The sequence below is a fragment of the Astyanax mexicanus genome, chromosome 4, assembly GCF_023375975.1.
Source record: "Astyanax mexicanus isolate ESR-SI-001 chromosome 4, AstMex3_surface, whole genome shotgun sequence".
NCBI lineage: Eukaryota > Metazoa > Chordata > Actinopteri > Characiformes > Acestrorhamphidae > Astyanax > Astyanax mexicanus.
Genome location: NC_064411.1, coordinates 12,469,788 through 12,491,895, shown reverse-complemented (window position 1 = coordinate 12,491,895; position 22,108 = coordinate 12,469,788). Strand labels below are relative to the sequence as shown.

At 36.5% G+C, this 22,108-nt stretch overlaps 2 protein-coding genes across 13 annotated transcripts in view; one reads left to right on the top strand and one right to left on the bottom strand.

Annotated features, from left to right (window-relative positions):
• Positions 1-22,108, top strand: part of LOC125801339 (zinc finger protein 239-like) — a 176,953-nt gene that overhangs the window by 41,627 nt on the left and 113,218 nt on the right. The window lies entirely within an intron of this gene.
• Positions 1-22,108, bottom strand: part of LOC103040097 (NACHT, LRR and PYD domains-containing protein 12-like) — a 128,832-nt gene that overhangs the window by 87,782 nt on the left and 18,942 nt on the right. For 2 of the 12 annotated variants that reach the window (XM_049476995.1, XM_049477010.1), the window contains exons 1-5: positions 14,345-14,523; positions 7,440-7,536; positions 4,270-4,377; positions 4,022-4,135; positions 415-463 (exon numbers count right to left, since the gene is read on the bottom strand). The exons of 1 other annotated variant lie outside the window; for it this stretch is intronic. In XM_049476995.1, the coding sequence (XP_049332952.1) occupies positions 415-463; positions 4,022-4,135; positions 4,270-4,377; positions 7,440-7,489 (321 nt within the window). In that variant the 5' untranslated portion in view covers positions 7,490-7,536; positions 14,345-14,523. Of the gene's footprint in view, positions 1-414; positions 464-4,021; positions 4,136-4,269; positions 4,378-7,439; positions 7,537-14,344; positions 14,528-18,945; positions 19,048-22,108 lie in introns of those variants that run through there. 9 more of the 12 variants (XM_049477002.1, XM_049477009.1, XM_049476997.1 and 6 more) reach the window with 7 other exon arrangements.

Below are 22,108 nucleotides of genomic sequence, written 5' to 3'. Positions count from 1 at the left end.
CTGAACTGAAACAGTTTAGTGAAGAGTTATGATCCAAAATTCCTCCCGATCGTTCTGCAGGTCTGATCTGCAGCTACAGGAAACATTTGGTTGAGTTTTTTTGCTGCCAAAGGAGGATCAACCAGTTATTAAATGCAAAAATGCACATACTTGTTCCACCCTGTATTGTGAATATTAACATGTTGTGTTCAATAAAACCATGCAAACATATAATTTATTGTGTGGTATTAGTTTGAGAAGACAATGTTTGTCTTTTGTTGTGATTTCATGACCAATTTATGCATAAATCCAAGTAATCCCAAAGGATTCACATACTTTTTCTTGCAACTGTATTATTAGAATCAAAACTTCAAAGTGAAATTAAATTTATATGTAAAAGAGAGATTCCCATCATATATATGGTTCAGGACTAACCTTGAATATGTGGTCCAGTTTTTCTCTGGAATAGTTGTTTTTCTTCTTACTGTGGATAAACAGAAAATCCACACTGTAATCCACATGAATAAATCAGCTGATCTAATAAAATATGGTGAGATTAAAAAAAGAATATAAGCAAATAACAGATACAAATAAAAGACTGATCTGTAATTAAATCAATAATTTTATAATGCATCAGGAATACTGTCGTAGAAGATCTAGGGAACCTAAATTCAATTCTCAGCAACTAATAGCTGAAACTGAGGGGTATTTATACTCAAAAGTTCAGGTGAGCAATCAATAGCTGGGTGAACTGGAACGCCGTAGCTTTACATGTTCTGATGAGTCATTGTAGTCCTGAAAGCGAAAATGCTGGGAAATGGAGTTTCTGGGTTTGTCAGTCCAGAGCAGACTGACAAAATTATTCTTAAAGATTAAAACCAGCCAAAACGGGCACGTCACTCCACTGCTCATTGAGCTCCATTGGCTACCAGTTGCTACTCGCATCAAATTCAAAACCCTTACAATCGCCTACAAGGTGATGAGAGAACAGCATCCTTCCTACCTGCACTCACTCCTGAAGGCTTACGCTACCTCCCGCCCGCTGCGCTCCTCAAATGGATGTCGCCTCGCTTTACCAAACAAACATTTACACAAAGCAATCCAGACTGTTCTCATACAGAGTTCCCCAATGGTGGAACAAACTACCTTCTACTACCAGATCAGGAGAATCTCTCACTATCTTTAATAAACTCCTGAAGACAGAGCTCTTCAAAGAGCACTTACTCTCCTAACACCTCTAACTAACTAACTACCTCTAACCCCATTTCCTTCTTCCCCTCCTTTACTCCTCTATCCTATTATTTCCCCCTATCTAAAGATGTTTTAGTATCAACTTCTATTACTTTTGTACTAGGGGTGGGAATCTTTTACTATCTCACGATTCGATTCGATTCCGATTTTGGGGGCCACGATTCGATTCAAAATCGATTTTTGATTCAAAACGATTTGATTTATAAAAATTTATTGAAAACTTATTGAAAAAAAAGCCTCCAAAATATACACTGGTCCTGGAGAAGGTAATGTGTTACAAAAACAATAAAATGTGCAGGAATGTGGGTCTTCAGTGACAGAGGAATCACTGGGATATCACAATGACGTTAATGAACAATAAATAAATAATAAATAACACTGCTTTATTATAAGGCTACTAGCGGTGGTGTGTAGGTGACGCTGCTGGGCTGATGTGATGATAGCAGTGGAGCGCTAAAGTTCAGGAGCAGCTGCTGATTAACTAGTTAATTTTAGGCCGTTGTATTTCTTCAGAAAGGGGGCAGGAGGTGGAGAAATTAATTCATATTGTCCATTCCTTAATTCCTCTGTGATGGGGAGCTGAAATTAGCTCTGATTAGCTTATTGTTATTTTTCCGTTCCGCCTTAAATGCTGCAGCCCGCTGCCACCTGTAGCGTTATTTAAGGTGGAACTGGAAAGTTAGCTAGTTAGCTAGCTAACAGAAACTGAAACTAACTACTAGCAATCTTTTTTATGCTTGTTATGAAGCATTCTGCCATAAAACATTAAAACTACACGTTAATCTAAGGTAATATAGTGCTTGTTCTGCCATCTTACCGGTGATTCTCATACACCTACGCTCTGTGTGGGTCTGACGGTAAGTTCAAACTGCAGCGGCCACGGTCGCTTTGGGCAGTGGGAGGCGGAGCGAAAAACGCTTCGTGCCGCTGCAGTGTGAACTTACCGTGAGGGGTAGGGCCAAGGGAAGAAATGGGATTGGACCTTAGAATCGATTTTGGGACATTTTAAATCGATTCTGAATCGTAGTAAATGAGAATCAAGATTCTTATGTGAATCAATTTTTTGCCACACCTCTATTTTGTACTTCACTATTGTAAGTCGCTTTGGACAAAAGAGTCAAAGCCAAAAGTAATGTAATGTAATGTAATGCTTTTAACCACTGTGTCAATGCTTAATTTGTTCTACAATTAACACAGTATTTAAATATAAATAAATAATGAACAGTGCCAATCAGCAACAATGTGAATGTAATTAGAAAGAAAACAGCTAAAATGTTCTCCAGAATTACTAAACAAAATATGTTCTAAAGTGTATTCATTTATGAACACATTACTGTTCTATGTATTGTACTAGAACACATTCTCCCAATCCTGGATGTATGTACTCACCCCAGCAACTGAGATGATAAATACATGCACAACAGATGATTAAGTTTTATTCAATGCTATTAAAGAAAAACATCAAGCTGCTTGGAGATGATCTTTTAACCTTTACATTTAACCTTTACATTGTCTATAATTTTCTTTCTAAACTCCCGAGACGACTCTTTCCTTCACTTCCTCTGGTCCATGTTGAGTGTGGTACACACCACTTCACCAAACAGCACAGTGCCTACCTGTAGCGTTTTATTTAGCCTGTGGTGCTAATTAGTGGACACACCTTGATTAATATGTGCCTTTACTCACATTATTTTCAAAGGTACCATCATTTTTGTCCAGGCCTATTTAATGAGTTTACTTTTTAAAACAATTGCGTTGAAGCACAGTTTAAAATTAATGTCAGATTTTCATTTATTTATTTTCATAGAATTTTTATTTAGTATTACTTTTGTCACATTCAAGTTATTTCTGTGACCATTGTGGGTTTTTCATTCACGCTTTATTTTCCTGGAAACTATCAGAGCGCGCACACACACACACATACACACACACACACACACACACACACACACACACACACACACACACACACACACACACACACACAGCTGAAGCCATGTTTTCTCTTTCCATTCTGTTAAAGGTGGAATATGGAGCTACTCTAGAGTTTATTTCCTGCATTAAAGCTCAGTTAAAATCAGTTACTCAGCACATTAAAATATTCTCATTTATAATGACATTAGAAATACAGCAAAAAATAATCTAGTCTGCCAGACACAACACACTGCACAATGATTGTTGTCCCTTCACAGAATATTGTTGTGATTAATACAATTAATGTTTTAATTTGATTGATATCACTAATATAAATATAATTTAGTTTTGCCAATCTAACACTGATGCTTTTATTCAAGAATATCTGGTAGGTCACATGGTGCACTGTTCAATATTTGAAGGTGTGAGTTTAATGTTTAAATATTAAATATATTGTTTCCATTAACATATTTATTAAGCAAATCTTACGATCATTTAAGAATTGCAGTTTATTACAATATAATACTTTTCTAAACATGTTTTTAAATAATGCAAAATACTGTTTTTTTATCTGACAAAATTACAAAAATCATTTAGATAATGATTTTATCAGTATCACACACCCCTAATATATATGATATATATATTATATATGTGATATATGTGTAATTCTCCAACCTGTAGCTGATATTGTAATTTACTCTCATTGTTTAGGTCAGTCAGTCTAATCTAAACCCCGCCTCCCCATCACACCCAGCTGTGTACAATGATCATTACATACAGAAAAACTGTGTGAAAGTGTGTGTGTGTGTTATATGGTTTAAAAATGTAAATTATAGTAAAAATCAGTAAATGATGTAAGTGATGTTTCACTCACTGTGGGTCAGAGGTCATATCTTCACTGCTGAAATCAGGAGGAAGATCGATGGACGCGTCACTCTTCATAGAAACACAGCTGGGTTCTGGAGAAGCTCCTCTCTGGGTTTCAGTTCTGTTAACATTAAACACAGTGAAACTCCAGCATTTACACAGTGAAACTCCAACACACAGCACATCTTTAATAAAGATCAGGAACTGAAGAGCTTCACTCTCAGAACAGAACAGTAGTTTAGTGCAGTGATGTACCGAGACCCAGAGCTTCCTCCTCCACTGCTGAACGCTGGAGGAATCCCCATAGACCAATCACTCTTCATAGACACTCCACTGGGGGCTGGAGATGCTGCTCTCTTCTCCCTGTAAACAGATCTTCATGATGATCCATGATGAGAGTAAAGTGTGGAGTAATGTGTTCCTTTACTAAAACTTATTCACAGGTTCCAGACTAACTTCTTCATAACCGTCCCAGAAGCGTCCCGAAGCTTTCTGTCAGCTGCCCCAAACTGAAAAACGCTCGTCTAATAAATATACATATTTTAATTTCTTTAACAATACTGTTTAATATATTTGTGTTTGTTATGATGTCACAATGTCATCACCTGATTAGATCATATTTACTATATGTATTTTATAGATCTGCGACTAGTTAATAACATGTATTGGTAAGAGCTACACAATTACACAATTATACTGTATTATAAACTAAAAGGTATATTTTATACTGAACTCTAACAGAGATACAGATCAGGGGTACGTTTCCCAAAAGCGTAGTTGCTAACTACGTTAGCAACTTACATAGTCTGGACGATGCAGCTGCGACGCAGGTGTTTCCAAAAAGCGTAGTTGGAACTATGGAGGTAACCATGTTAGTAACTTACATAGTGCAGCACTTAGTTAAGCTACTCAGGTGTTTCCCAAAACCGTAGTTCCAGCGAATGTTCGCAACTATCGTGGTTCAACTGTGTCTGTCAGGTGCGGGTGCAGGGAGGAGGCGGAGGCGGACGCAAATGCAAAAAAAAGGGATTTATTAAAGAAAACAAATACAAAATATACAAGGAATAAACTGAAAACAGGACTGAGGAAACTCGGGAAAACATGGAGCACTGACAGACGAAAAACGTACAAGGATCGACACCGGGGAAATGGAACACGGACCTTAAATAGAGGTGCACACACACAGGAAACTGGAAACACCTGGGACGAAGGGGTGGAGCTACAAAGGAACACAGGTGAGTGGAAAAACACTGGGAATGAAACACAGACCTGAGAATAACACAGACATGAGGAGCAGACAGACTAAAGACCTGACAGTGTCGTTCCAACTACAGCTCTAGACCTGTCATAAGGAGTTCCTGGTGATTAGTGCAGACGATGGACATCACATTAATATTGCTGCACGAGGATTTAAGATGTCAAGTGTACATAATTATTTTTAATGTTTGTCTTTATTACATTAATTGAGCCACTTCACTTTTACCCATGTGCGCCCATGGAAAATAATTAAATTGAGTACTCAAATGTATTTTGAAAATGTAAGTTAATTGGCCATTTTTAATATATGTCTTTAACATTTAGCTTTATTTGGCCAACATGAATTAAGTGCTCTTTAGCTAAAATGTATTTTACAGTCTTGGAAAGATGTATGTCAATTATTCAAGCAGGCATCTCTTGAGTAAAGATAGCTTGTGCTGTGAACATTTATGAATTAGTTAATAATTATTTTTTTAAACCCACTGTGCTATATGCACTCTCTGAATAAGGCTATTAAACTGTCACTGGGGTGAAACTCTAAAATGGCTTTAACGTAAACACCTGTACCCAAAAGAACCTTTGAGGGTATATTTGCATTGTTTGTACCCAGTGAATGTATCCATACAGTAGGCAGGAATGTGTCTTTTAATAATATATTTATAACAAAAAAAAACTAAGTAAAAATGTCTTAAAATAAAAATGAAAATTATAGAGACATGTAATGAGCAGATGTTTTGAATCACCTAATTAATCCTCTGGAGGTAACAGGGCCAGACAGAGTGTAAATAAAGAAAGCCCCATATTTAAACATGCTTTCGGTAGGATATTCGGAAAGCCTGAATCAAAATATCAGGAGTCAGTTTAGAGTTATTAGGGGTGATTATAAACGTTATTTTTTTTATTGCTCATTTATTATTACTTTCATTATTATCAGCTGTCATTTACGCATTTGTAATACTCAGAAATAATGGCAAGGGGTTTCTGGTTGTTCAATGCACCCAAGAAGAACAGAATTACCATAAAAAATAATAAATAAATAAAAAATGTTTCACTGCATTGCACCAATGCATTGGCACTGGTGTTAAGAAGCACATCTCGATGGGAAGCACACTGCCCGCTGCACCGTCGTATGCATAGTAACACACATATCTCAGGTTTTATATTAATAAGGAACACTGTCTGTTAAAATGAATCATTTATGTATAGCAATTATTGTGTGGATTTTACTTGCAGTTTATTGTTATTTTATTAATAGTATTGTTGTCCGATATGTTCTGGTGATAATTACAATATAAATAGGCTAAATAATAAATCTGTAACAATTTTTTGGCATAATATTTTAAAGATTGTGAGTTTTGCACGATTCCTGCTGGGAAAGTCTGGCCGAACACGTCTGGAAACACCTTAGTTAAGACCACGGTGGTTCAATCCAACATAGTTTAGACTTCTGTGGTTCCAACAAAGTACGATGGTTTCGGGAAACGGTCGTACTTCAGATGTTAGTTAGTTTAACGATGCATCGTACCACGTTAGTTCAATGCTAGGCTCCGTCGTTGTACCGGAAACGCACCCCAGAACAGAATAGAACAAGTCTTTCTGTGAGAAGCTTCATTCCACAGCTTTAATAACAAACCCAATCACTTCCATCTGATCTATATAAATGCAGCACATCAGGATTTCCTCATTTCTAATGCTAATGTAAACCCAGACAGCGTGTGGTAAAATCCGAGACGGATCCTCACAATGGATCTGGTTCAGAGATCACTTTCACTACAGACTAATCCGATCCAGATTTTGAGCAAATCGTCACATTTATGTTAAAATATATCGACCATATTTTTTTACACAAATATGCAACCACCCTATACCATAGCAACAGCATAATATCACTACAGCAACCAGCTAATACTGTTTCTGTGGTTTGTTAATCGTTTCTGTGTTTAAATACAGATTAGAAACACATTCTACTATAAGAATAACTGGCTGGTTTGTTTAAGTGTTTCTCTGTGTTTAAATACAGCACAGGGTTCTGACTCTGGTCTAGGAGAAACTCTGTTCTCAATATTTTAAAACTGTAAAATATGCAGATCACAGCTCCAGGATTAGAGCTGAAACCATTAAAATACAAAACTACTTTACATATTAAACCCATCACTTAATTTACTCACTTTAGGACAGGAGGTCCTCCTCCACTGCTGGAGTTCTGAAGATCCATCATTTACTCTTCTTCATTCACACACAGCTGAACACTGCCGACACCGACCCCTGAGAACAGATCAGCCGTTACAATAAAACCTTTATTCTTACAATAATGACATTATCATCAGAACTGCATTAAACAAAACCTGATAAACTAACAAAACAAACCAAACAGAGAACGATACATAACAGTGTGATTTACCCTCATTACACATTATTCTACAGATTACAGAGACATTTACTGTTATTATAATGATTATAATTTAATTATTATTAGTTATATTACTGCATTACACAACATTATAAATATACACACTGCTCTATTAATAATAATGATATTAGTAAGTTACTAAACCAGATTAAAAACACTAACACTCCACGTGATCTTGAGCTCCGTTGCTCCCCCTGCTGGTTGAACAGCGCTACTGCATATAAACACGCCTTTATAGCAGCTCCGTGTTTTTATCTCCCCAACAGATCAAAGTCCACATTAAGCAGTAATGCGCTTTAAACAGCATAAACTACACTGTGATCAATAAATATCAATCTATATCTGCGCATTTCTCTTCAGTTTACAGCATTATTGATCTGTTACAGCTGATTGTTCTCCAGCCGGTCTGATCTAGACCAGGTCCAGGTCTGATCCAGGCCCGGTTCAGATCTCCATGCTGATCCTGGTTCCTCGTTTTTGGCTACTGTCAGCCAATCACATCACAGGGCTGAATTGAATGTTTTAATATTCATGAGTCTGAAGTTTCTCCCACACAGCAGTAAAACCCCCCAGTTTTCAGACCGGTGTTCTGCCGAGTTCTGCTACCCGTCCAAAAGTGCTCCTCCCCGCACTGCACATGCTCTGACCCAAATTTTATAATGTTTTCATGAGTTTTTCATGATAATTGTGTTTTCCATGACTGCATTACACAGCCTGAGCTCAATGTCATTATTTATTTAAGGGTCACATAAAAGTAAATCTCAATTAAACAAATAATAAAAATAATAATAATAATAATAACATAACAGATGTGACTATTATTATTATTATTATTATTATTGTTATATATTGGCATGTCAATTCTGATGTATATTTGTATATGTACATTTACGCCACTCAAAAAACTCAATATTTTTGGGTCCTGTGTTTTTAATTTTTTGGACTAAAAGTACTTCTTATGATGGTGGTCTTTTACGTAAAAGAATGTAACCTTATGTTTCATAGAGATTTTTGGCAGAAGTTAATATAAACTTTAGATAACCCAAACCCTCCTAGTCTGTTAGTATCATAAGCTTTTACTAAAGGACCAGATATATTCCATTAGTAAATCTAAGGGGCTAAGGGATTTTAACAGGTAAACTCAATAAATTATTGCTTATTAGCTGATCAACTGGATCTGGTGAAAAACACACAATTTTAACCAGCTATCAGAAACAATCTCATCACAGTTTACATGGTTAGCTCTGTTACCTTTCAGTTAGAAAAATCGCTGTATATGCAGACGTTTTAAAATCCGCTCACTGCACCCCGCTGCTAAATTAAAAAAAAAATCCTCCACAGAGAGGGGGTTGGGGCTTCCCCAATCTCCAAAACCAGCTAGCTGATTGGCTGTTTCTCCTGAGAGGTGGGAATTTCTCCCTGAACCGGCTCCATGATTGGCGCTAAGAGATTTCCCATTTACACACAGTGCTTAATGAAGCTGGCCCCTCATATCATTAGAAATGAAATAAAAATATTTTGTTGGTTAGTGCTACGTTTGTGCTGGTTTGTGCAGCAAAAAATAACGTTTGTGCTGTTATCATTATTGAAATATTAAACGTTTAATTTTCTTACCTGTTATGTAAATTGCACCAAAGTGGTCTCATTGGTTAGTGATACGTTTGTGCTGGTTTGTGCAGCAAAAATTAGTGTTTGTGCTGTTTTTGTTATTGAGTTATTAGATAAAAAAATATTTAATGGGTGGCATTACCCAGCCTCCCAATAAAGCCCAAACCACACCAAAGTGGTCTCGTTCAGCAGTGCTGTAAAAATAAATGTTTCAGGTATTTTGGTTATTCTGCTACAGGGAAAACAATATTTATTTACAGACAACATCACCCAGCCCCCCTCATTCATCAGTGTTGTTAGTGCTCGTAAAAAGGAACTCAGCCCAGTTAAACGGCATTAACAGTGCAGTCTGTTAAATATATGCTTTCATATGTGCAGGAGCAATTTTTACCATGGTAAACCAGTTTTTACCATGAACAGTCATGTCACCTAAAGATATTTCTCTGTGCTTTATTATATATAAATATTATATATAATTATATTACACACATATATTAGAAATATTTTACATAAATTAACTACTGCCTTAATAAAGCAAATTCTGGAAAGAATAATGTGAACATTAACCAAAAATAAGAAGTTTGATGTGGTTTTGGCTTTATTGGGGGGCTGGGTAATGCCACCCATTACATATTTTTTACCTAATAACTCAATAACTAAAATTGCACAAACATTTATTCTAATTGCACAAACACATCACTAGAAAAACAACACCACTTTGATGAAATCTGGCCTTTGATGATGGGCTATGTTACATAAAAGGTAATACATTAAATAGTTTAATTTCTCAATAATGATAACAGTAAAAATAAAGTTTAATATCTCAATAACTATAACAGCACAAATGCAATTTTTTGCTGCACAAACCAGCACAAACGTTGCACTAATCAATGGAAATATTTTTATTCCATTACTGATTATATGAGGGGCCAGCTTCACAGCTATTCAATATTTTTCTCCTAATAACTCAATAACAATAACAGCACAAACACTAATTTTTGCTGCACAAACCAGCACAAATGTAGCACTAACCAATGAGACCACTTTGGTACAACTTGGCTACAGATGAGGGGCTGTGGTACATAACAGGGAAGACCTATTATGTTAAATATTTCAATAACGATAACAGTAAATATAATGTTTAATATCTCAATAATTATAACAGCACAAACGTTATTTTTTGCTGCACAAACCAGCACAAACGTAGCACTAACCAATGGAAATATTTTTATTTCATTTCTAATGATAAATCCACAAATCCACCTGTTTCTGATATTCCATTTTTGTTTTCTGAATTATTGTGCTATTTGATGGCTTTATTATTTAATAATGACCAGGTAGATAGTATTGGTTTGTAGTATAGGCTGTGTGATTCCGCTGAGGAAGTGTTGGTTGGATTCCCCAAAGTTGAAGATTACTGTTAATTTTCCTCTGTTCAGGAAATTTATTTTATGTTTTTGTGTTGGTTAATGTTACGGAGGGAGATGTTTATATTTTTCTTTGTTGCCTTCCCTTTTCCAAGCTACCTCACTCTTGCGCTCTCCTTCACTCTTTCTATCAGTCCTGCAGGTTACCTGTGAGAGGGAGGAGCTGATTAATTGATCCTGGTCCTGCGTCACAATAAAGCGCTGGCCGATGTGGAGTGCAGCGCGACACCCGACCCATTCAACCACCACGCCGCCCAGACCACTATTCTTATTGTTTGTGCTGTTGTGAGTAAAAACGGAGCTGTTTAGATAACTAAAACATGTTATTTAACTTTGTTATAGTACTTCTGTAAATACACTTCAAATAATACTAAAAGCCAAGGTAGCACTGTAGGGGATAAGGCCTGTTTCTTTGGGAGGGGGGTTCTTTTCTCCTGTGTTTTGTTAGTTAGGGAGGGAGGGAAGATTTATGTATTTTTATTTCCTTTTTTTCTTAGGTAGGTTAGCTCTAAATTTCTAAGTTAGTTTTGTTTGTTTGTTATTTTAGGCATTTCTTATCCCTGACGTAAATGCTACTGATTATTATACATAAATCATTTTGGCTTGTATCTCTGTGGTTGGTATCATCTTTGGTCTGGGCTAAAAATGCGTGAGCGGGTGTCGTCTTAGCATATGTTACTGGTTTGGCTTTTCAGGCCGTAACAGTTAAGCAGCCAGGGTAGAATTTATACTGTTACATTGTTACTGGAGGTAGATATGCCTTATGATGTAAAAGCAGTTGCTTTTAATGTAAATGGGTTTATTAGCCCTATAAAAAGGGACAGGGTGTTGAGGAGATTAAAAAGGAAAAAAAATACTTGTTAAGGTAGTTCATAATCCCTTTAGACATGAGCTCTCACACTGAAAGCCGTAAAATTAATATTTTACCCAGGCTGTTATATCTTTTCTAAGATACACTAGTAGAAATCCCTGTGAGTCAGTGGAGGGAGTGGGACAGACAAATATCCTGATTTGTTTGAAATGGAATAAAAACCTAGAGTCTGATCTACAACACTGCAACGAAGTAAGGACAAAGGAGGATTAGCACTCCCAGATTTTAAAGAATCAATCGGCTCAAATAAAGTACCTGATCCTCTGGTACAACTAATGTAGTCAAGACCGCTAGAGCTGAATCAAGACTAAGATTTTTGCGTTTGAGTCAAGACTGAGACCAGATTAAGATTAAAAAAATAAAAACATTAAAATACCTTCTCTGTTCACCAAAATGATCTGTGTCTCTTCTAAAAAATAATCAGAAGTCACCACACAAAGTCAGCTGAATAAAATTCTATTCATTTTCATTATAAAATGTAAAATAAAACGATCGCAATTTGCCCTCAAACAGCTCATCGCTAAGGTTAACTAGCTCATGCTTTAGTTCTCTCCCTGGTAACATTAGTCTTTTAGCTAGCATCATTAAGATTAGCTAGCTCATCACTAGGGTTAGCTTGCTCATTGCTAAGGTAAGCTAGCTTGTCACTAGCTTTAGTACTCTTAGCGGTAACATTAGCATTGTAGCTAGCTTGTCGCTAAGGTCAGGAATGTTTCTCCAGTATAACTCCAGTGAGCAAGTGAAAAAAGAGCATGTTCCAAGAGTTAATGTACAATTCCTAAACAGAATCACTCAAGCAGCTCCTGCTAATCTTCTGATAAGTGTAAAAGTTTGTTTACAGCAGCAGCTGCAGTTCCTAGTGAACGCACCGTGCGCAGCGCCATGCTTTCAAAACACAGTGAATATGTGAAAATACGTCATTTTACCGCCAACAGTCGAGAGAGAAGTTTTGAATGCAAGTGCCTATTTTGTGTGTGTGTGTGTGTGTGTGTGTGTGTGTGTGTGTGTGTGTAATTATATAACTGAACGATATGGATGTTAATCAAAGTGGAGGGCCCGTTTAGATTTCAAACGCAGTTTCTGTGATGATGCATACATTTCTGAGCACTTTTTAGCATAAAAGTCCTCACGCTCTGTGACTAATCCCTGAAAAACAAAGCATGCTGATTAAAAATAGATTTTAAAGAGAACAGCTGTGGTTAAATGGAAAGCTGTATGTTATTTTTATTTCTTAACCCTAATGGATTAAATTTCGATGGGGAAGTTCAGGATTTAAATACTCCAGTGAAAAATAGCTTTTCTTCATCTTGGGTGAGTAAGCTAGTTAATATGTATAAAACGTTTTTAAATCGGGTTTAAACTGTATTTTGTAATTGTTGCAGGTGTATATATTTTTTTTTAAGATGATAAAAGTTAAGTTAGTTGTTTTGTATGAAGATTTTGATGTTTAGCTCCTGACTGCTGTCTGATCTGAGGGTGTCACCCACTGAGACACACACAACTTTACACACACACACACATATATATATATATATATATATCTGAGTGTTCCCTGTCCTATCAGAGCTGCACCTCATACAGAGGACTCGCACTCGGCCGGTCTCGTCCACAGTCTCCGAGTCCACCTCACCCCGAGACCGAGACAAGATTCCAAACAAGGTCGAGTCCGAGACAAGACCGAGACCGCACATTTTTGGTCTCGAGACCGGACTCAAATACTTCAACACAACCTAAATACCACAGTAAATCAGACTGAGAGAAGGAACAGGAACATTCTCATTCTAAACTTCAAGCCTCCTGAACCTGACGGACTGGTTCTCATCTACTCAGCTGTTCTTAGACATTTCTGTGTAAATAAACTCAAGTCAACTCTGAACATCCAGATTCCTGACTCCTGATAAAATATACAGACTCTGATTTACAGAATCTTCCCTCTGATCATTTCTGCAGTCTGACTTTTATATCTTCTCAAATTCTGAACTGATGGATGGATACTTTTATTGATCCCGAAGGAAATTTAGCAGCCAGTAGCAGTTACACAACACAGTAGAAACAAACAGCAATAATAGGGGAGGTACAGTAAGAAAGCAAAGTAAGAAATATAAGACTATAGATATTCTAAACTGAGATTTGAAATATTGACAATACCTTATTAGATATAAATAAAATTAAAACATGCTGAAAGAAGAATGTATACATGAATATATAAATACAAAAACTATAAAAAAGTGTAAAAGTAAGCAGCCGTGGATATGAGGTAGTGCAGTAATACAGAATAAATTAAGTATAAGGGATAGCAGGGAGATGGTTCATTGGAGATCTATAGATTTATTTAACTCTATATGCACTTGACGAGCTCTCCCCTCTGTGATTTAAGTTTCTAGGAGAATTAGGGATATTTCTGCATTAATTATGCTTACTTCTGATATATCAACACTGAGAGAGAAAAGGCTACAACTAGCTTCAGATCTATATCTGTAAACAACATTTCAAACTTTCATTTATCATCATAGAAGTGGAATCTACTACTGTCTGCTTTTACAGCTGCAGAACTCTTACTGGATAATGGATGGATCACCTGTACACTGCACAGAAGAGCTTGGATCCTAACTCTACTGGACCTCACGTCCACGGATCTATCTACTGCTCAGATACATGAAGCTAAAACCAGAACTGTGAAGAGATACAGCACACGGCTTTTAATAAAGTGAAATCACTTCTTTTACGGGTGTGAATTCCCCTTTCTATTACACCAACCAGCTGGAATTTACTTTCTTTTTCTTCTGTCCTTTTTTTATCTGTCAGCAGGGCTGAGAATGAGGAACTGTCTGTATTTTTCTTTTCTTCAGAAAGAAAAAACCTGTTGGAGCACATTTTACTCACATCAGAACAAAGTGTAGTCATGTGAGTATAAGTGTAGTGGTGTGAGTGTGTGCGTAGTTGTGAGTGTAGTTGTGGGAGTTTAGTTGTGAGAGTAGTTGTGTGAGTATCAGTGGCGCAAAAAGGGGGTATGCAGCCTATGCGATGCATAGGGGCGCTGCACTAGAGGGGGCGGCAAATCAAAGCCCCAAATAAATTTGCGGAGCGCGGTGGGAAAGTAATGACAGGACGCTGACGTGTAGTTGTGTGAGTGTAGTGGTGTGAGTGTGTAGTTGTGAGTGTAGTGGTGTGAGTGTGTGTAGTTGTGAGTGTAGTGGTGTGAGTGTAGTTGTGAGTGTAGTGGTGTGAGTGTGTAGTTGTGAGTGTAGTGGTGTGAGTGTGTGTAGTTGTGAGTGTAGTGGTGTGAGTGTAGTTGTGAGTGTAGTGGTGTGAGTGTAGTTGTGAGTGTGAGTGTGTGTACAGACCTCTTGTTCCTGTCTTTAATAAAGCTGGGGTCATTGGTGAGTGTGTGTGTGTGTAGTTGTGTGTATGTAGTTGTGAGTGTAGTGGTGTGAGTGTAGTTGTGAGTGTGAGTGTAGTGGTGTGAGTGTAGTTGTGTGAGTGTAGTTGTGAGTGTGAGTGTAGTTGTGAGTGTGAGTGTAGTGGTGTGAGTGTAGTGGTGTGAGTGTAGTTGTGAGTGTGAGTGTAGTGGTGTGAGTGTAGTTGTGTGAGTGTAGTTGTGTGAGTGTAGTTGTGAGTGTGAGTGTAGTTGTGAGTGTGAGTGTAGTGGTGTGAGTGTAGTGGTGTGAGTGTAGTTGTGTGAGTGTAGTTGTGAGTGTGAGTGTAGTTGTGAGTGTGAGTGTAGTGGTGTGAGTGTAGTGGTGTGAGTGTAGTTGTGAGTGTGAGTGTAGTGGTGTGAGTGTAGTTGTGTGAGTGTAGTTGTGAGTGTGAGTGTAGTGGTGTGAGTGTAGTTGTGAGTGTGAGTGTAGTGGTGTGAGTGTGAGTGTAGTGGTGTGAGTGTAGTTGTGAGTGTAGTTGTGAGTGTGAGTGTAGTGATGTGAGTGTAGCTGTGAGTGTGTGTGTAGTTGTGTGTATGTAGTTGTGAGTGTAGTGGTGTGAGTGTAGTTGTGAGTGTGAGTGTAGTGGTGTGAGTGTAGTTGTGTGAGTGTAGTTGTGAGTGTGAGTGTAGTGGTGTGAGTGTAGTGGTGTGAGTGTAGTGGTGTGAGTGTAGTTGTGTGAGTGTAGTTGTGAGTGTGAGTGTAGTTGTGAGTGTGAGTGTAGTGGTGTGAGTGTAGTGGTGTGAGTGTAGTTGTGAGTGTGAGTGTAGTGGTGTGAGTGTAGTTGTGTGAGTGTAGTTGTGAGTGTGAGTGTAGTGGTGTGAGTGTAGTTGTGAGTGTGAGTGTAGTGGTGTGAGTGTAGTGGTGTGAGTGTGAGTGTAGTTGTGAGTGTGAGTGTAGTGATGTGAGTGTGAGTGTAGTTGTGAGTGTGAGTGTAGTGATGTGAGTGTAGCTGTGAGTGTTAGTGTAGTTGTGAGAGTGTAGTTGTGAGTGTAGTTGTGAGTGTGAGTGTAGTTGTGAGGGTGAGTGTAGTGGTGTGAGTGTAGTTGTGAATGTGAGAGTAGTTGTGTGAGTGTTAGTGTGAGTGTAGTTGTGAGTGTGAGTGTAGTTGTGAGTGTGAGTGTAGTGGTGTGAGTGTGAGGGTGAGTGTGTGTACAGACCTATTGTTCGTGTCTTTAATAAAGCTGGGGCCCAAATCGCTCCAGTTCAGGGGTTGTTTTAATCCACCGGGAGGTTCCACCGATTGGGAGGGAAAGGGGCTCACTTTTCTCAGGGGAACCTGAAGAACAGAAAAAAATGGACATGTATAAATTATAGAACATGATCAGTAATATAATAATACTTATGGGTAACGGCTGTTTGAAGTAACCTAGTTTAAACAGTAATACAGAACTGTGGGTTTGTTGTTATAATTTACCCTGTCAGAAAGAATGGAGTCTTTGGGGGCGGGGCTTCTGCTTTATATGTGGCTGTTCTTACCCTGATAACCCATCATTTATTTCTGTGAGAACAGTTTGAATAAAAATTACTTTAAAAAACATTTTTTTTGCATTACTTAAACACTTTTAGTTTGATCTCCTATTTTGAGAGAATCACTGAGAACATTAGTATTTTTAAGTTGAAGAAACTTTTTATTGCTTTTTAGTTCAGACCACGCCCCTGCAGATTCTCATTGGGCTTGTTCTGTGGAAGGTGCTAGAAAATCTTTTACTTTCAAACAACAAGATTTGTTTTTTTTCTGTATTTTATTTTTATTATTTTATTATTTTCTGTTCTCCTGAGAAGATCTACAGACATCCTACAGTTGACTCCATTAACCAAGACACCATTTTCTGCCTTCAGCTCTTTTTACATTTAGGAATTTGTAAGAAGATTTCCATGTTCAAGAGACGTTTTTCTTTTTTGCAGTTGAGGCTTATCTTAAGTTGGAAAATGCAATGTATTTTTTGTGGATTTTTGTGTTATATCATTGTGTAAACAGCTTTTGAGAATAACTCTGAGCATGATAGTATCAAAACTAGACTAACTAGCTAACAGTGTTAATGTTCTGCTGTTACACTTTGTGGTTTGTATTTTTAAATGTGTGTTTTTACCAAAAATTGCATGTATTGTATTTTGCAAAATACCTAGATTAATGTTATTTTTTTTGTTTGTTTAATTCAATAATTGCTACCACAGAACATGTTGAGAATGTATTAAGCTGAAAAAAATAATTCTGAACAACATTTCTTACTTACTTACTTTTTTTTAATTGGCCAGAGTTAAGACTAGGTTGTAGGTTCCTTAAAAGTACTGTCTTGTTTCTAAATTTAAATATTTTAAATAAAAAGGAGGAAAAATAAATATACATTTTCTTTATTGATCATGATATGTTTTTTTAAGCTTTCACAACAAATGTAAGTAAAAAAAACCACTTAAAAAGTTGAGTTTAAATAACCGGGTAGAACAGTTTACACTACAGCACATTTTAAGTATAACTATTTTAGATTTAAATTAATTAAACTCAAAAGGTTTCTTACAGGCATTTAGATTGAACTTACCTAAATGAATAGATTTTCTGTAGTATGCATTACTTAAAAAATGTAGACAATCACTTGCCTCAAACTCTTTAAGTTCAATCAACTTTTCCGGGTTTACAGTTTTTACATTTTCTCCAAAGTGAGTCTGAGTAGGGTGTGTAAAGTGTGTGCATGCAAATAACCTACACCATCCTTTTCTTTTCATTTTTTACCATTTTTTTAGTTTGACTTTTCATGTTGTGTAAATAAATTGTTTGTGTTGCACCCAATTTTTAGATCCTCCCCACTTCATGATCCACCTTACACCCAGAGACCTTATTACACTATTCAACTTCAGGTAAACCTAAAATCCCCCATACATTACACATATCAAACCCCAGAACCTATTAATAATATTCATATATATAAATATATAAAATATAATAATCTAACCAGCACAGTGCCGTCCATCTGTTATCAAGCATCAGCCGCTAACTCAGCTCTGAAAACAGCTTCCACCCTCCAACCTTCACTGCTGATCCGGCTAATCACTAGCATTGAGCTGAATTCCAGTTTTCTGAGATCAATCACTAAAGACTCCACTGAACTACAGCCATAATCCACATATCATATAAACCCACAGAAAACAGGGGACAATGACCCCAAAAATACTTCAAAAAGCACCCAGAGACGGATCAAAACAAAGAGCTGGAGAGTTCTGAAGATTCCAGCATTGAGTCCAGACCCAAATCATACTGAACTCCGGTGAAGAGATCTTAAACCTGATCTTAAAAGTGCTGTTGGGAGAAGAAACCCTTCAGATACGAGAGATCTGGAGCAGATTACAGAAGAAGAGTCCAGAGTTCCAGCTGAGAGGTGGAAGAAGCTCCTTAATGGTTACAGGAAACAACTGATTTCAGTGGGTTTTTTTTTTTTTCAAACGGTGTGCAACCAAATATTATTTTGAGGGTGCCAATAATTTAGTTTGGTCTGATTTTGGAATTTTGTTTGAAATGTTATATATATTTTATATGGTGTTTTTCTGTTTTTTTGTGTGTCTATTTACAATACTCTCAAAAGAAATCATTTCAGGGGTGCCAACACTTTTAGCCATGACTGTATTTGACTATTTAAATTTCAGACACTGAACTGTTTCAGCCAAACAAAGAAACAAAAAAGGATTTCCACCTAAACCCACAAACCACTTCCTTCTTTTAAGGTTTAATGGAAATAATGAGATTAATAAAAATCTGGCTAATAAAAAGCTAAACATCAGCTTCACCCAAAACAGAGGCATTATTGTTTCACACAGGGATTCTTTTACAACATAGTAAAATTCAACCTACAAACTTCAACAAGACTGCAGGATCAAACTCACTGTGTAAGAAGAAATATATTTTTATAAGGATGAGATCATTTAAGTTAATCAAAATATTAATCCTACCTTTATATTTCTGGATTCTGCAGTAAAATCAGTCGTCTGTGTCGTAACGCAGCGTCTCTTCATAAACTGAAGGTATTTCTGAGGTGTGTATCACATTAACTGGTTAGACTGGTTTTTAGATCGTTTATTCAGATTTTAGAATGTTTTCAGGTGTGTCTTCATATAAACACAAAACAACACTGCAGAGTCTCCATCTAGTGGGCAGTTATCAGAAAAATCTGTATTATTATTCAGCAATATTTTTAAAGTATTCCTGAAAGGATAAACTATAACTTTTCACATATAATGTTCCAAAAACATCCTGAAAATGTGTAACATAATAATGATTTGCATCACAAAGTAACAATGTAATAAATATAAATAACATTTCATATGCAACATTCCTAGTTTCACAAAAAACAAACTAGTATCTAAAGTAACTTGCTTAATACTCACATACAATAAATAAATACAACATAATAATAACCATGATACAAACCTGGTAATTAATTACTTTAATTTCACACTGATGGAGAATTTATTTTTTTCTTAATAAACATAATCATTTATTTATAAACATAATGAACTTGCATTACTTTAAAAAAAAACAACCAAATATGAAAATCCCATTTATTACTGTAAATAATGATAAAAAATGTGTGGTCTTCACCTCCATCCTTACATAACTAAGAAGCCTCTAAAGTGACCTCATGTAAAAACAAAAAATAATGCGTGGCCATACTTTATTAAGGCGTGGGAATAAGATCATTAAGGCGTATGAGCGGGTGTGGCCATGACTTATTAAGCCGTGGGAATGAGTTAATTAAATCAAAATTAAATCGTAGTCAATAAGGCATGGCCACAAGGTCCATGGTTTGTTTCACAGCTGAAAAAGCTCTCAGATCTCAGGGGTTGTGTAGAATACGACTGCGTAAGGAAGGAACAGGGGCTCGTTTCACTAACGTTGCGACGTGCGTGCAAATATCTGCACTCTCAGAAATAAAGGTACATGAGAGTACAAATACTGTACTTTGAAGAACAAATCTGTACCCCATCAACAACTGTACTTTTAATGGTACATGTTTGACCCTGCATAGTACTGTTCAGTACCTTTAAAGGTACAAAGCATTGAAAAGTACACAAAAGTACCTACAAGTAGTTCATGTTTTTTATGTTATATTACTTGCATTAGGAATTTATTTAAGTAAATTAACAGCTGATCCTTCTAAAATATTTAAGCATTTATTGTTTAAAAATAGTTTACTAGAAACATATCTGCATTTTTGTAGAGTACATACAAAATTATTTATACAGTACACTATACAACAATGAACAAACATTTTAAAGGTAGGCATTTACAAATGTGGTAAAGCAAAAAAGAAATTAACTTTGTAGTCATTTGAAGCCTTAAATTTTAAATACTAAATATGTGAGCATATATTTGGCAAGTTCATAGAATCATATAAACAAAACGGTTAGGTTCCATTGTATTTACTTAAATGAATATGAAACGTAACAACTAAGAATATAGGATTCATAATAAAATGTAAAATACTTATTATTTTTTATTTACTATAAAATGATGTTTTACTCTCTCCCCTTCCTCATAAATAAATAAACCAAATACAACAAAATCATGAAATTAACATGGATGGGTAACATATTTGTTAGCATTTTTGCAGAAAGAGGTGATAGTTCCAATGTTAAGTTTGTATATCTTGAGAAAAGTTGTGCAGAATATATGGATTGATTTTTAAATATTATCATTATCAAATATTATCTTTTTTTAAATTCAACTCAAGCATACAACTACGACTATACAACATTAAGTATACAAATAAGGTCAGACAAAGACTTTATTTCCAACCAGAGACAGTCTATGGCTGTATTCGGAATGGCATACTACATACTACTCGCGTACTAAATCTGCCTAAAGCTAGTATGCAGTACGCAGTGTGCGACCAAACTGAGGATCTGTAGTGCACTACAGGTACCCGGATGGTGTACTACTCCGCTCCGATTCCGCAGTGTGCATGGGGAGCTATCTTCGTGGTGTACTGCATCCCAACATGCATTGCGACTGGCCTCTCCAGCTCGCTTCAGAAAAAAAACAAGATGGAGGCGAGTGCGAGAGATTTTTAAATTATGGAAATATATATATATTTAAATTAAGGGAATTATTTTGGAAAGTATTGGCTCACCGCTGTCGAGCCCCTCCACTGCCGCAGCCGCACGCTCTCCGCGGCCGGGACCCTCCGCTGTGTGCTGCCTTAATGTAGAAAATAATTCCCTCTGTTTTAATTAATTATTCTGTTATTTTAATAAATAACTCCCTCAGTTTTAATAAATTATTCTGTTATTTTAATAAATAATTCCCTCAGTTTTAATAAATTATTCTGTTATTTTAATAAATAATTCCCTCAGTTTTAATAAATTATTTTGTTATTTTAATAAATAATTCCCTCAGTTTTAATAAATTATTCTGTTATTTTAATACACTCTTAAAACGAATGTGTTGGAAATCAACACATCTTTTGTGCAAATGTAATTTCAACAAATGTGTTATATTTCAGAAATGTTTAACACAAAAATTACACACATAACCAACACAAATATGTGTACCTGCGGTTGGCCAATCAAATCATCACTGTCAGCGCGAGCACGTTTTAAAATACTTGGCTCCGCCCGTATTAAAACTGAACATTCTAGAAGTTCTGTTACTGTCTGGATGAACGTTGAAGTCCAGCGGTGTGTGCGCGCGTTTGTCACTCGACCTGGACCAAAGGACTGAGCAGAGAGAATCATTGCCTGAGGAACGAGTCGACGAGAGAGAGCTTGGAAATTCGTCACTTTAAGTCAAGGTACGTGTGATTGAGTGGAGGTGACATTGCTCATAAAGACAGTAATATGAATGCGTTTGTTTCGCAGTGTTAACGTGACAGATATAGTTTGGTGAAAACATTGTGTTGAAAAACTTCCAGTTTGGCTAGCTAGCTAGCTAGTATGACGAAGGAACATTAGCTTGGCAGCAGTGACCAAGGGAAAATAACCTCCGTTAGAGGATGAAGATGTCAGGGTTTATTAGTTTAACAATAGTTAAGGTAGAAGGTTGTCATTGACATCAGAAGACAACAAATGCTTTTGACGGTAACACTGAGAGTTCACTCAGTAGGCTAGTAGATTC